The 16191-nt window shown below is 40.4% G+C and overlaps 1 protein-coding gene across 6 annotated transcripts in view; it reads right to left on the bottom strand.

Annotated features, from left to right (window-relative positions):
* Positions 1-3573: 3573 nt before the first annotated feature.
* LOC138600403 (dynactin subunit 1-like) overlaps positions 3574-16191 on the bottom strand; it is an 18716-nt gene continuing 6098 nt past the window's right edge. For 2 of the 6 annotated variants that reach the window (XM_069671818.1, XM_069671821.1), the window contains 25 exons: positions 16018-16104; positions 15429-15581; positions 15208-15231; positions 14593-14790; positions 14195-14399; positions 13972-14050; positions 13282-13441; positions 12970-13074; positions 11645-11836; positions 11404-11520; positions 11165-11317; positions 10654-10814; positions 10270-10438; positions 8370-8438; positions 6754-6966; positions 6383-6544; positions 6023-6154; positions 5763-5888; positions 5484-5626; positions 5171-5337; positions 4839-4960; positions 4554-4749; positions 4377-4450; positions 4198-4287; positions 3574-4099 (listed from right to left, as the gene is read on the bottom strand). In XM_069671818.1, coding sequence (XP_069527919.1) covers positions 3962-4099; positions 4198-4287; positions 4377-4450; positions 4554-4749; positions 4839-4960; positions 5171-5337; positions 5484-5626; positions 5763-5888; positions 6023-6154; positions 6383-6544; positions 6754-6966; positions 8370-8438; positions 10270-10438; positions 10654-10814; positions 11165-11317; positions 11404-11520; positions 11645-11836; positions 12970-13074; positions 13282-13441; positions 13972-14050; positions 14195-14399; positions 14593-14790; positions 15208-15231; positions 15429-15581; positions 16018-16104 — 3435 coding nt within the window. In that variant the 3' untranslated portion in view covers positions 3574-3961. The remainder of the gene's footprint in view (positions 4100-4197; positions 4288-4376; positions 4451-4553; positions 4750-4838; positions 4961-5170; positions 5338-5483; positions 5627-5762; positions 5889-6022; positions 6155-6382; positions 6545-6753; positions 6967-8369; positions 8439-10269; positions 10439-10653; positions 10815-11164; positions 11318-11403; positions 11521-11644; positions 11837-12969; positions 13075-13281; positions 13442-13971; positions 14051-14194; positions 14400-14592; positions 14791-15207; positions 15232-15428; positions 15582-16017; positions 16105-16191) is intronic. The other 4 variants (XM_069671822.1, XM_069671823.1, XM_069671819.1 and 1 more) reach the window with 3 other exon arrangements.

Here is a 16191-nt window from a genome sequence, read left to right as displayed (position 1 = left end):
TATCCCAGCTGTCATTGGGCGAAGGGCGGGGTACACCCTGGACTGGTCGCCAGTCAATCACAGGGCTGACACATAGAGACAGACAACCTTTTGCACTCACACCTGCACCTATAGGCAATATAGAGTCACCAATTAACCTTACAAGCATGTCTTTGGACTGTGGGAGGAAGCCGGGGACCCCGGAGGGAACCCACGCATGCACGAGGAGAACATGCAAACTCCGCACAGAAAGGCCCACCTTCTTCTCTAGCTGTGAGGAAACAGTGCTAACCACTGCACCACCGTGCAGCCCTGAAGGGAACATATATTCTGAAAATTTCAAAACAATCAATTTAAAAATAAAAATAATAATAATAATAATAAAAAAACTTGATGTTTGTCTTTCCCAGTTCAGCGGTCTGTGTACAAGGACCTTGTTCACGCTGTTGCAAAAAGAGAAGTTTGATTTTTTAAATTAAATTATAAAGTGTGAGCTCAAAAAGATAAATGGAGCAATTTTTATTAGACATATTTTCAGTGGGTGTCATTAAAAAATCTATTCAAATTTGTTTATCTTTACCCGGCGGCTGTGGCTCAGTGGTAGAGTCGGTCGTCTTTCAATCGGAAGGTCGGAGGTTCGATCCCCAGCTCCCTCAGGCTACATGTCGAAGTGTCCTTGGGCAAGACAATGAACCCCAAATTGCTCCCGGTGGCATAGCCAACGGGTATGAATGTGTTATCTGATTGACAGTTGGGCACTTTACGTAGCAGCCTCTGCCATCAGTGTGTGAATGGGTGAATGTGATATGTAGTGTAAAAGCAGCTTTGAGTGGTCGCAAAGACTAGAAAAGCGCTATATAAGTACAGTCCATTTACCCTGTATATTTCTTATGTCTCCCTCCCTGTTTGTTCCTGTTCTCCCCACTGAGCCAAACCGGCGCCCACAAGAATCTACTCTTGCTATATGCGGAGCATCCTTGAAGACTTCCACCACGGCTTGAAGCCAAATGTTGTCATTGTCAACTCCTGTATTTGGGATATTTCAAGGTGGGTTAGACATTATTTTTGAAGACCTGACCTTTGTGACCTATACATTACCTCAACAAATGAAATTTGGGTTAACCAGTGTTGTTTCTCAGACATCGATGATGCGCAGATGATGAAAAGAACTTCCGTTGACACTGACTTGTTTGTATAAGCATAGGTTTATTACAAAGAATCAGCATCAGTCAGGCTTCTAGAATACCTGGGAGATCATCTCAGCCAAATAGAGCCTCCCCGGAGTACATTTCTACATGCACTTATATATGTTGGGGGTGTGTATATGTTTCTTCTTCTTTACCATAACAGGACAAGGACCCTCAGACTCTCAGACTGAGGGTCGCGAGATACATTACCTAATAAGGAGTAAACTCTTCTCAGTGTACATTGTGTTCCTTACATCATTGCAAAACAAAGCACATGAACATCTTTTACTACTCTTACACAGGACCTTTCAGAATCCTCCACGTAACCATTTTGACCTCAGGTCAGATACTTCACCAGCTAACCCACAAAGTGTGGTTGAAGTCTTAATTTCTTCCTCATTCCAGCCTCTTGATCTAACAGCGAGGGTGGGTGAGGTGTAGATTGAGGTGTACAGTTCTCTAAAACCAAATAGCTAGTTGCATCTTGTTTGTGACAGGATCAGCGGGGTCAATTTCCCAATACCCCACTTTGAAGAATAATTTACTATGCACAAACCAAATTGTAACAAACGTTTATATCTGTGTTGGGTATGATACGATTCTAACTGGATTGATGACTACAAAGAGAACCTACATAAGTTCTTTGAGGAGCTGAGTGGTATTCTGCTAGAGGAAACCCTGGTAGTATAGAGCCTCGCAATGCCCTTAGGAGAGAGGATCAAAGGTGGTTTCCTGGTGCCTGAGGTAAGTTATTGAAAATTATCTACATTATAACAAGTCTAGACTATTTGGTCTTAATAGGTCAAATGTAGTGACTATTTACTTATTCTAGTTGTAAAACTGTATGGCCAGCAGTTAAACTTAGGAGCCAAGATCATTACAGATATAGATTATACATTTACGGAATTTGAGGCATTTCTGATTGAAGTGGGATGCCTCACTACAACAAAAAAAAATATGCTTCTAAAAGTAGTGTGGTTATGATTTCAGGATATTTTGATTTTTTTTTCTTGCAATTTCTTTGGCGGATAAGAGGCCTATTTCTCTGCATTTGCTGCAGACAATTATGACTCTTCATGCCTTAAAGCTTTGTCTTCTCCCCCTTATGTTGAGCAGAAGGTATCTCAGCTGCGTCATGATGTGTGATTGCCAACTTCTTCAGCAGGACACTGGCTGACACCTATGGGTTGGATGTGTTGGACTTCGACTTCCAGTTCCGCTTCTCCCTGCACCATCGTACCAAGGAAGGAGTACACTAGAATGCACTTGCCCACCACAGAATGACCTCTCTGCTGTTAGAGCACACAGCACAGGGGTGTCATTTTGCCCTGTGCCCTAACTACTGTTAGTGAGGAGAAATACTACATGCACATACATACACACACAATTCCTTTCCACTTTCCACTCTGGATCTAACCATGGATGATAGTGTGATGATATGGGAATGCTATAAATTTGTTGAACGTAACACCCAGATCTTATTTTACCGTGCAAAATGGGAAATATATATAATTTTTCATATACATGTCTATTCATATATATGGGCATTTTCTAGATTTTGGAGATCCCATGTCTGCCTTTAGAATATTAATGTCCTTTATGTTCTGCAGGTTCCAACTACAGGCCTCCCTATCACATTCAACCCTTCAGCATGCACCACCAGTATGTGATGAGGACCCAACGCACCAGACACCACTATGCTCCGCACACCCATCACAGAGCCAGTCAGTATGCCCGTCATGGCCACTACTGAAGCAGTGTGTTGTAATTGCCTTATTCAAATTTCATTTACTGTAAAACCTACTCCAGTCTCCTGTCTCAGCTGCAGCACATTGTTGTAGTCCTCATCAAGATACTAATGGCCTGTAAGCGGGAGCAGGCAATAATCCCCAAACTTCGTAATTAAGGAAGGTCCACAACAATACACATTGGTCTTTTTCTTATATTGTACATTTATATAAGCTGCTTTGATTTTTAATTGACTTTTTTCTTTGGCACCCAAAGATTTTAATACATTTTTTAATTTCAAATACTGGTTCCCTTCACTCTACGCAAGATAGGATAATGTTTACACCTGTCTCTTGCAACAACAAAAACACCTAAATGTGTGAACTTTTTCAGCTTTATATCACACAGTAAAATGTAGAGGAGCTTATCTATAAATAAATTTGTTTACCTGCTATACCTGTTTTATCTCTTCAACTTCAGAATATTTGAAATCATTTCAGTCCATTTAAAAAGAGAATGAGATGCTTTTTCTACTCAATCGAATTTATGTAATATAAACCTCCCATAATTTCTCAATCAACCCCAAAAAGAATTACATTGATTTTAACAGTAAACTGACACAGATAGACTTACAATGTCTACATTCATATGCAAAATGTGTTCAAAGATTAGCTTTCAATCGATATGCTTGCTTTTATTATCTTAGAACAAATACAAAAGAAATGGAATTCAGAGGTGCAAGTAGAGTATAAAGGATTTGTTGCTAGCTTTCCTCTTCCACAATAGTTGGTAAAACCAGTTAATACAAACTGTTTCAGTAATTAATTCAGGGGTAAAATCCATAAACTTCATTTAAAAAACAAAGCACTAATCAGTTTCAAGTCAGTAGAAAAATCCTACTGTGCTTCTGGTTTCCTAATGCAATAGTGGTAAGATTGGATATAATTTCCTGAGAGATTGGAAAGCAAAAGGGATAAATAAGGAGGGTGCTGAAGTGAAAGCTGGAATGAGAATAATGAACAAAAGCTTTTTTTCAACTGTTGTTGATCATGGCTGTGAGCCCACTCTCAGGCCATGAGGAGGCGATGCACTTTCTGCAGCTGCTGCTGTGATAGGACAAGGCGGTGGACTTGCTCCTGTCCACGAGTGCAGGGAATAGCAACACGACCTACAAATACTGTTCCTCCCTGCTTTTCTTCCTTGGCCTAGCAATAAAAACAGAAATATGTACATTAGATATAAAAGCATTGACATCATCTTACTAGAAGAGATTAAACTCATGGTTTACGTATGTATGGTTTACCTTAACAAAGGAGGAGATTGGAAAGGTAGCGAAATCAGAGGAAGCTTTTGCTCCTGGCTGATATGAGATTACATGTTCAGCAACCTCTCCCTGAAACAGAAGTGTCCAAATGTTTAGTTTTGTATTGCAGTCAGCTTATTAACATAGTAAGAAGACAAGTTTGATTCTGACGGTGTCACCTTGAGTTTGACCAGGGCATCACTGAGGTTCTGTAAACGAGCAGTCTGCTCCAGCAACTGGGCACTGGCACTTACTGGAAGAAACACAGGACAAGAAAGAAAATGATTCTTAGTCGAGAACAGCAATAAACACAAAGACAGATGAAGAAAGTCTAAAAACGGAGGTACATTACATACCTGCTGTCTTCCCAGTGACATCTACCACTTTAACCTCTGCACTCAGCTTGAGCAGTGTTGCCAGCAGTTGGTCAGTCCTGCGATAGATGCCTGTGTTTAGTCCATCTGGTGGCATGGAGCTTTCTTTGGACACTTGTGGTATTTTTGGAGGGCAAAGTGGAGGCAGAGAGGCAAGCTGGGCTCTCATCTTCTCAGCCTGCAAGTCAAATACAATCTTAGTCAATATTGCCAGGTTATGGATAACCAGCATATTACCACACAACAATAAAACTGACACCTGTGTACCTTGAGTCTGTTGTTCTCATTCTTGAGCTGTTTGATGCCAAGTCTCTGGGCCTCAACCTGCTGCCTAAGAAGAGGGGAGTCCACCACCTGTACTGGTCCTGCCAGGGATGGTTGCAGACCTGCTGAGAAGGTGAGAATGGGGAGAGACATTTCATCATATTGACATCCGATTGGTGTCTGGTAAGAGTAACGCATATACTGCTGTGGTAGCACTACAATTTCAAAAATGATAGGTTAACATTTAATATTGGCTGGTTGACATTGCTTTTATAAGCAGTTATATTGGAGGACATGACACCTTTTATCAAACACAAAATGACAGACTAATTCACCTCCTGCAGATCCCTGAACAACGGAGGCAATTCCAGAGGACGGTGGGCCTCTTAGGCCCTCGATGGTCATCTTTGATTGGTTATTAATGCGCTGTTTCAACTCTGCCTTCTCTGCCTCCAGCTGGTCAATATCTGCCTGCAGAGCATCCATCGTCTCCTCAAACTCTCTTAGGTTACCGAGCAGGAAAATACAGATAGTGGAAGCAAGCAGAAAAAGGGCAGGTCATGAAATGATCAAGCGTGGAAAAAAACAAAAGGAGAACATTGAAATCTTGCTCCAAAGTTTGAATGAGTTCCTTTCTTTATGTCTTACTTTTCTTTCTTCTTCAGCAAAGCGAGGTTATCATCCAGTTTGGTCTGAATTTTCTCCACCCGTTCATCTGCATCTTTAGTGGATGTGTCCAGTTTCTTCTCCAGTAGGCTCAGTCGCACATTAGCCTCACTCAGTTCTTCACCCTGGAGTGGAGAGTAATAGCCAAAAAAAGTTAAGCCTGTTCTGTTTATGATGCTTGCCATTTCAAAATGGCAGACTTGTGTAGAAAACTTCACAAAGGTTGAGTGATTACCAAAGGTGTTTCCTTAAGTGTTTTACCTTGATTTTGAGGGACCTCTTGATCTCCTTGATTACAGTCTCTCTATCTTCTAGTTTAACTCCTAGACCCTCAGCGTCTGTCATCTCTGCCCTGACGGTAGATGCTCTTATCTCCACCGGAGGAGTCTGAGGACATGATGGGAAGATGATCAGAAAGTAAATGGAGCAGAAAAGAATTGACCAGCAGCAGAAATATGCTTGGACTTCAATGCCTGAATTATGTGAATCAGGAATGTGAAATAGGTAAGGCATAGAAATACCTTGCCCTGTGGTCTGTCAGCATCATACTCTCCCTCCTGCATGGCCGTGGCCATCTTGTTCATAGTAGCAATGACAGAGCTACATGACTGACGCAGACAGTCTGGACCGTTCACACCATGAGAGCCATACACCTTAGATTGTAGATTTAGTTAATTAAATTTACACAGCTGCTAAACAACATTTTTTTGTCTAGTTGTCCTAAAATAACAATACTAAAAAATACTCAGAAACAGGAATAGTGTTTGAATCTGACAATGTTTAAAATAGTCATTTGAAAGTGTCTTGTAATCAATCTAATATACTTCTGTCAAACTTAAAGTATTAAAATGGGATATTTAGTTAATTCACACTTTAACTACCTGCTCCACAGCCTTGCAGGCTATGTCCTCCAATTTGAGAGCATTAAGACCCTCCTGTTCTGCCAGCGGAGCAACCATCTGAGCTCCAGCTGCAGACACCTCCTGCAGCACAGCCACCACTCGGGTCTGCTGGCGCCTACACTCCGTGAGTGCCTCTGAAACCTTCCATACAAGACGCAATATGTCAGATTTGTACCATAGACCAGAATTTTTTGCATGCATTCATGTCAGTATATAGTACAAAGCATAAAAATAAATGTTATTGTTAGACAAAAAGGACATTTTTAAGTTGCTCTGATCAAACCACTTTTAGCATTAGTGCAGCAACTTTTTGTGTGTCGACTAGTTTATTTCCGTTTCTGGATCCATACCTGTGGCCCAAAATTTAGAGCTACAGGTACGCCAACTACATCTGTTCCGGGCATGCGACGGCGGATCTTCTTGCAGAACTGTTTAATATCAGAGCAGGAAGTGTCCAGGTCCTTTAGAAGAACACTGAGGCCAGTGCTCTCCTGACCTGCTGTCAGGAATGATCGCAGACGAGCTACCTCCACTCCCATGCAATCCAGGGCACTCAGAGTAAACTGGATAAAAAGAGGGGACATGTATAAAGTTAGAAAACCTCTCCGCGACATTGTGATTTACAGTTGAGGCCATATATTTAAATACACCTAGGCTAAAACATGAAACAGATTCAAAATATTAGACAAATATTTATTGGCACTTTTATTGACTTACATTTTCTGTGGGTCAAAAGTTTAAACACATTCCGTTAGTATTTATTGAAATCACCTAATAACAGCTTCATTTGAATCAGCCTCTTTAGCAACCTTCCAAAAGTTTCTCACAATACTGTGCCGAAATTTTGGCTCATTCTTCCTGACAGAATTGGTGTTACTCAGTCAGGTTTGTGGGCCTCCTTACTTTGACAACTTTTCATTTCAGTACACAATTTGTAATGGATTCAGGACAGGGCCTTTTGATGGCCGCTCAAATGCTTTTTCTTTGTTGTCTTTGAGCCATTTGGTCGAAATCGAGTTTTGCTTAGGGTCCTTGCCCTATTGGAATATGATCATTTTTAATCTATGGCTCAAGATTTTACAGTTGGGATGCTGCTGATTTCGATAGAAAGCCCTTTGGCCTCCGTTTCATTGATAACTGTGGCCAAACAGTAATTACAGTTATTGTTTAGTGTCATCTGACTGGAAACCCCTTGTCTAAAAGGTATTGACTTTATCCTGGAGATCATCTGCATCTATGCTACTCCTAGAGTATGGGCATATTCTCTTCTCCACAGCTTTGCAGGCCTTGGTGGGGTATGGCTCTTTTAACAGTTGATATTTATACATAGGTACCTTGGTGCCTCCAATTCCTCAACCAGCTCCTTTTTTGTTGCCTTGGGATTCAGTTTAACTTTCCAGGCCAAAGTTAGTTGAGCCCTGGGGTAAAATTCTCTTTGTCTTCCTGAACAGGATTTTTTATACCATTGTACAATGCTTTGGACAGATGCTCGAGGGACCTATAGTCATATGGACATGGATTCTAAGCATGAACTGGACCTGTTCAGGGTTATGGTTTTGTTTTTATGGAAATAAAGTAGAAACCTGTTGACTAACTTGACTTGCTACTAAAAAAGGCAGTGACATGAAAAATGTAAAGTTTGGAAAAATTGAGTTTGACTATCTTTAGCCAAAGTGTATTTAATTATATGGCCTCAACTGTATGCTTACCAGCCTCCCATATTTCCTCATAGGTATAAGAATTTATTTTTCCAATTAAAAATTGTGTGTTTCCATTAACAGTTTTAAAGTATTTTTAACAATTACATTGTTTGGATTTATCCTTGATTTGTACCTTTATTACCACATGAAAATAAGTATGGTACTATTTGCAGAAACAAAGTGAGAATCAAGAATTTTCTTAACTCTGTACTAGAAGTGAAAATGTAAAGAAAATCTAAATTAAAATAACAAGAAAAATGAAAAACCTTTATGTGGTCAGCCAGCTGCACTGTGCAGTCTTCAGTGTGATCTGCCAGATGGACACTGTACAGTTGCTGAAGGACAAAACATTGAGAAACTTAATGCTTTAGAAAAGGTTGTATTCAATTAATATTACGATTACACATGTGGGGATGGTCACTCCGTATTTGACTGTAGTTGTACAACAAATTCAACTGACTGTGAGACCCACTTTAAAACATCAAATGGTAGTCTTAAATGCACATTAGAGATCTGAAAAAAAACAATGTTAAAGTTGGATTAGGCAACATTGGTGAAAGTAGTAAGCAGTGTTTCCCACAAACAGACGACATGATTTTGCGACTAATTCATGTTTCTTATGTTATCTGTCCAAGATCTTTAAGATTAATCATCGATTAATTACTAAACATCATTCCATCGTGCTCTGCCCCTTCCGTATCTGTCTTGAGCAGCTTCTCAACATATGCTCGTAGAGAAACACACACAAACATAAAAACAGAGGGGACTTCTAGTACATCTGTCTTATAAAGGGACTGGACAAACAATTGTGCAACAATTAGTCGACATTGTTGACAAAAATCGATGACAAAAGTAGTTGCCATTGAATTTAATTGTCGATAATATTTGGTTACGTCATCGCATTTTCGTGTTTTTCATGCTGTGCACAGACATTACATCGTTTTCTGGAGCGGGGTTTGCTGAGGTCAGGTAACAAAACATGGCAAAATAGCTGTGGCCGATGCAACACTATCGCGTCCTAAAACTTCTAAATTCTGGTAGCACTTTACCCTCAACACTGCAAAGAAAAGGATCGCCTACAAGATTTCTAAAGCGGACCTTGCTTATCACGGGAGCACGTTTGTAATGCACAAGGATCTGAAGAGAAGGCATGTTGGACTTGTGGATAATGCAGACTTGCACAGATAAGATAATTAGCTTCTTAGCTAGTTAACATTAGCCATATAAGTTGTATTAGCTTTTTATATTAATGTTACACTGTAGTGCCATGGAAAGAACCTGATGCATCTCTTTTTTAATCATCACTTCAATAAATAGTCCAAAGTTATTAGTTGCGATTTTTCTTTCATTTACATTTTCAGTCCCTCGCCTTAAAACCTTCATCTTTTTCTCTCCTTCTTATCTCTTTTTCTTCCTCCTGTTATTTATCTTATGTGTCAGTAGTAGCCAAATCAGCAGCAAAATTTATTAAAGAGAATATATTTTTGAAAACAGAACTCATATTTATTGTCTTTATTGTTAGTTAGCACATGCTTTAAAGAACCTCCAACTAAATTTAAAAGCTGATAATTAAATAAGAGCCAAGTCAATTCATTATCCGATTAGTCTAGTAATCATTTCAACAATCAATGTCTAGTCGACTATCAAAAGTTGTTAGTTGCAGCCCTATTGGACAGCAGTGAAAAAAAATTAAGAGATGCAGAATCGCTGTTTCGTGATATTATCGTTATCATGGGCCCTGCGATTCCCACCCCTAGTCTGAAATATGGACCTTCTTACGCCACTCTTTTAAAATATTTTAAGTGCCATTGTGTAGTTCAGGTGTCATTAAGAACTTCTCCGGTTTTGTTCATTTTGACATGCAACGTCTTTACAACAAGCCTCCTTCAAAATGCTAGTTGTGTTATTTTGGCAAGTTTGTAAAATGTACAGCTCATGATGAATGTCAAAGACACAAATATGGAAAGAGAAAACGAAAGAGGTGGGTAGGCACAGGCCGCTGTGTGCAGTTACAGCGGAGGTATGATGGAGAATGAAGCACAATTCTAATGGTGAGATACGGTATAACCTTCTTTAAATAGGGTAATGTATTATTAACAATATATCACCCCTTGCGTTTCAAGGACAAACATAACCCTTTAACATAAAAACATATTGTTTTGCTACCTGATAGTACTTGATGGCCTTAGTCAGAGGTTCCACTTGAACAGTCTCATCAAGCTGATCTTTATGCAGCAGGTCGATGAAATAATCCAGAGAGCGCTCATGGAAGCTCATTTCAGAATAGAGTGTACCCATGCGTTTAAAAACCTCCACGCTGCAATTATTTAGAGCCCTAGAGCCAGAGCAGGGAAAAGACAAAAGACAAGACGAGACCTGTTTTATCAATATCACAGCAAAAGTAAATATCAAGACATAATCTAATGATTTTGTTTTGTTAAAAGCAATTATTCTGCTTCCATTGCCAGCAGCCAAGATATCTTTCTTCATAGTTTTCTCAATACATCATATTTCATTTTTCAAATACAATAGATGATCTGTAGTGCTTACTGTTCATATTTGTGTAGAGTGGCCTGCAGCAGGTTCAGGGAGTAGACTAGTCCTGAAGCAAAACTGCGCTGTTCTCCAGGAGGCCCTCTGAGCCCAGACCCATGGGCGATGTTCCCATTCAAGTCAAACTTCTCCTGTGCCTGTTTACTAATCAGCTCAGCCTACCAGTTAATGAACAAACACACACACACACACACACACACACACACACACACATTTATTACAGAAACAAATCCATCCTATTTTGGACTATTTTGGACTTTTTGCATTGTATGAAGTAAGATAAGTAATGATAATCCTTCATTCATCCCACAACGGAGAAATTTACAGTGTTACAGCAACAAAGTGGATAGTGCAACAATAAAGAGCATCTAAAAAAATAAGTAAACAAGTGTATCCTAAAAAATTGTGTATCATAAAAAATTTGATACTATTTTTTAAGTGAACAGGATTTAACAAAAGGATGCATGTACTTTATCAGTCCACTACCCTCATACACACAGCACCATACCTTACAGATGAGCCTGGGGATGAGCAGTAGGACCAGAATACAGTCGTGATCTCCCCCATGACGGAGGAATGAGTCTGGCATGAAAGAGGTGAGGAGGGATACCTGTCTGTTTGACTGAGCGACTTCCATTTTCCTCAGCTCCATCTCAATGGCCTGGTAACACAGATTGTAAGGAAATGTTCTCAAAAATCTAAAGCTGGTACACTTCCATAATTGTTTTTGTAATGATGGTTACCTACCTTAGCATAGGCCTTGGTCTCTGCAAACTTAATCTTGAAGTCAAACAGATCAGCAGGAGGTTGCTGAACTTGTTCAGCATTTGCATTCTGCTGGCTAATCAACTCTCTGTTGGCCTCCTGGTGCACAGGGGAAAAAAAACACACACTGTAAGGACATCCCCTTGCAATAGAATGTAGGCCTCCAGTGTATTTGATACGGATTATTTCCTTGACAATGAATGTTACTCTCCTCTTCACCCACCTGTAGCCCAGCAGTGAGCTCTCTGTATTTGCCAATGGTCTGCTGGTAATCAGCCACAGTCTCCTGGGCAGCCTCTACCCTTTTGTCAGCCTCTCTGACCTTTGCTGAACTCAGGTCCAACTGCTCCCTCAGTTCCATTTCGGTCTCCCGGGCATTCTCCTGGAGCTCATCGTTCATCTCATTAATGGCCTCCTGTTGTCATTTGCTTGAATTAGAGTCATAGGACTTGAAAGTAGAGGTCTTTGCGGGTCCACCGGAGCCCGAGGACCTGGGACCCGGACGGTCCATGTTTTATGTTGGCGACCAGTTCCAGATCGGGACTCATTCTATAACTACGGGTTCTAGGTCTGTTATGTTATTAAGTGTAATACCAGAATGGATCCGGGAAGACCCAGCCGTGATTACAAAGCGCTTGTCGTGATGAAAGTGCTGTGTGTGGTGTGGTGTAGAGAATGTGTAAGCAAAGTGCAGCTTTGGCCACAAATTGGCACCAATGACCTGGCCAAGCGAGTGCTCCAGCGGTTTTTGCTCAGGAGGTGAAGGGTCAGATCACAGGTTAGACTCGGACAACAGGGATGATAGCAAACTACAAATGCTAACGTTAGCAGCCGTGGCAAAGACTAATCTTTATCATTGTTCAAAAGGACAAATTGTCGAAGTTATCTTTATTATCCTAGATGCAAAAAACGGCAATGCTGCTTCTAAACGAGCAGCGCATTTGTCATCTGTCTGCATGTCAGCAAGTTGACATTTAATCTAAAATAACTAGATTAGCATTGCTGTTTTTACCAACATGACATGGATAAACGAAAACCTGGATGCGTTTTACGAACTTTCTTGGCAAGGAGAATGGATTACATGCACGGCCATAAACAGGGGAGAAGGCTACATCACATTAGGTAGGAAAAAAAGTTTTGACAACTGACTGACAGTAACTAGCAATTAGCGGTGAAGTCAGTGCTGATGGGTTCTGTTTTCCCCAGCTGGGGTTGGGTCCGACATTTCTCCATAGTGCATGGGTCTGGGTCCCAGCTTTCAAATAATAGACGGATCCTGTTTGGTTCTGGGCTGTACATTTCCGGGTCTCTTCGGGTTCGGGCACCACATTTTGGACCCATGAAGACCTCTACTTGAAAGATAATTGATAACATTTGGTCATGACAATTTGGACAGTTGGACTCACTGCTACACAGCAGCTGCAATTCTACTTATTGCTTCAAACATTTTACTAATTCTCTGGTTACTTTTACTATAATGTTGGAAAAGTTCAAGAAAGAAAGTGCGTCAGTGGTGTTATGAGATGTCATGAATGCAATTGTACAAACCAAATCAGTGACAGTTTCTCTCAGCTCTCTAACTTTCTCCTCTAGGTCAAGGTTCCTCTCTGTTAGGGTCTCTACCATCTCCTCTGACCCAAGAGCAGCATCCACCTGGTATAAAAACACACACACAATCAACTATATACGTATACTTGTATTCTGAGATGGCAAACAAGTAAGATCCTTTGTTTCATTTATTGTCCATATTTAGAAACTAAGCCTAAATCTTTTCTGTTTAACTCCATTTGACTTGGTGTCTTTGTCTGCAGTATCAGAGACTCAATAATAATTTATTTTCTTATGTCTGTCCGAGTTTACCTGTTCCTTCAGCTCATCGATAGTGGACTCTGCCTGCTTGACCTCTTCCTGGAGTTTTTCTTTCTGAGTCCTCAGTGTCTCCAACTCAGAGTTCTTCTTCTCCATCTGCTTCTGCAACTTCACATGTTCCTGCTTCTCTGAAGAAGACAGGTCACGCATCCTAAGGAGAAAAGGGATTATTCCAAAAAAAATTTGAATGAGGGACATACCAATATGCTGTTAGCCAAAACCACCCATTCTCAATTCTAAAGCATAGAGGAAAAATTAGATATCGAGAAAAATCTCTGATGTGTGGTAACATTGTTCAATATTGTGATGACGATATTAAGTGTGCCATAACGTACAGTTTCTATGTCTACCTGCTGTTATGCATGTTTTACACAATACCTTTGTTTGCAACATGTCCTTCCTGTATCCAAAATATATATTTTTTTAAACTAAACTGACAGAATTTAATCTGAGGGTACCTGATAGCTAGTCATTAAACCCAGGGCTCCATCCAATGGGCAAAATTCCCACATGCTGAGTGAGAAAGCATGGCTTGTTTACATACAATATATGCTTTAACTCATAAAGATACATTCAGAATTTTGCAATGTGTGTATTGTGAATGCTCATATGGCGATAACAATGAAATGGCAATATATTTTTCAGCCCTAATCAAAAGGAGTTTTTAGGGATTTAACTGACCGAACCAATGCCTCCTTAAGTCTACCATTCTGCTCCTCAAGCTGTTTTACATGGTAACTTGAAGCAGCTCCATCTGAGCCTGCATGACAAAATGAAAAGACCACACAGTGAAGGAAATCAGTGAGGAAAGAATTATGAGGAATGGCAAAAAGAAAGAAATTAAGAGAGAAAAAACATAACGGCTATTTTGAAGTGATTTTGAATTTGCACATAGAGTACAAACCTTTTTCTGAAATCTCATGTCTAAGGATCTCCAGGTCCATAGAAAGCTCCTCAACTTTCTCCTTTAATGTGTCCACCTCCACTTGCAATGACTCAGCTCGCTCTTCTGCCATCTCTTTGTCCAGTGTGGCCATCTCTATGGCATCTGCCGTGTCAGACATCTCTTCCATGTAACGGTCCTTGGCCTCCTGTGCCTCACGGGCTTCCTACAAAGAGGTACAAAAAAATCCAGATAGAAAGTCATATATGATGACCGTTGGACTTCTTTTATTCTTATTAGCTTGGGAAAAGATCAGTTATTTTATATTCAAATGTAAAGTATAGATAGAATATATTTTATAATTCCATAAGACAGTCTTATGACAAACAAATTATTTTTTTCATTATTTTCCTGTGTACCTTCTTAGCCTCTTTGAGATGTTTCTGCAGCTCAGCCTGCTGCTCCTGCATTTTGTTCTTCCACTCCTGAAGCTGCTCCAGCTGGATTTTGTGTTTCTCAAGCTCCTTCAGCTTGGCCTTGTCCTCTGTCCTCTTCATCTTTAGTGTTTCTAGCTTCTCCTCTAGGTCCTTGACCTGAGCTCGCAGTGATTCCTCTTCCTAAGAAGGAGAGGAGAAACAAGAGGACAGTTTGAAGGTGCTGCTTTTATCAAATCAATATTCACTGGACTTTATTTGTCCCTCTTTTATTTAAGTCAGTAATAAAACATTACCAAAACACTGACCAAGTCCCACCACCAAAAACCCAAAACAAGATGATAAGTGTTAATTTGCAAATAATTCCCTCAATAAATTGACTTCACCATTGCAAAAAGAATCTCAGCCAGAAACAATGAGGATGAGTAATTAATTCAGTTCAACCATGCACCATCACCACATTATACACTGTGAGGATATTACAAAAAAAGTGTTTTGAGAGGTTGCTTTGTAGGTCATTTTGAACATTGATTTTTTGAGTTTGTTAGAAATGTCATGCCATGTATCATCATCATGCATGTAGCCATTAAAAAACTCTACCTGCTTGGAAATGGCAGATTCCACCTGGTCAAAAATGTTTTAACAGGGGTGACATGGGACACGCTCATTACAATGACCAATATGATTGAAATGTTGATCTATGGTGCTGGTGATATTCCAACTGAATATGAAACATGGCACTAAGTAACTTTTGCTTATAGGTCTTTGTGGACATTTTTTTTGTCAATTGGCTTTTCTAATTCTAATTGTCAGTGACCCACCTTGCTTGGAGTTGCAGGGACCTGGGCTACCACTGCTGCAGGCGATCCACTGGGCTGAGGCATAACAGGAGCTCCCAGTGCACCCTGGTGGGAGGACAGTCCAACCTCACTGACATCACCAGACAGAGAGGATGACAGGCTCTCACGAGACGCCTGTTGATAGACAAAAGTATGTGTAGGAAAATGAGGGATGAAATACAGGAGGAAAGAGAAGACGGCGTGTTGCGTATTTGTCACAAAAAATCCAATAAAGGAAACAACGGTTTCCATGCAACTTAGATTAACCCATTAGAACAGTGAACATCCCGTTTTTATGTGCTGTGTCGCTGGATTAATCTTCTGATAACCTATGCCAAAGTTGTGATAAAATACAATGATCTTCCCAACTTTATGCATTTTCCAGGACTACATGTTACACCTCCCAGAGTACCTCATAATGGATGTTGTCCTATAAATTCCCATACACACCATGCTACGTCCATGTATCTGGTAGAGCCCTTCACCTGTGAGCCAATGAACAACATATCACCAGTTTACAAATCACCACCCCCTGTGAGGTAACAGATGAGGTACCCTGATGTGAGCATACCATGAGCGACAGGCTGGTGCGGCCGGAGGGACGTACCAAGAGGGAGGGGAGGGAGGTGGCAGGTGTGAGACGACCTGGAGTGCTCCACTGGCACAATTCGATCGTAGAGACACTTTGTTAGGACTCTCAAGATTCACTTGTACAACTCTGTTGCAACTGTTAGCCTGACAGTAC

The sequence above is a fragment of the Semicossyphus pulcher genome, unplaced genomic scaffold (assembly GCF_022749685.1).
Source record: "Semicossyphus pulcher isolate SPU_LCO1_2020_fin unplaced genomic scaffold, fSemPul1.0.p SCAF_21, whole genome shotgun sequence".
NCBI classification, from domain to species: Eukaryota; Metazoa; Chordata; class Actinopteri; order Labriformes; family Labridae; genus Semicossyphus; species Semicossyphus pulcher.
This window is presented reverse-complemented; position numbering and strand designations above follow the sequence as displayed.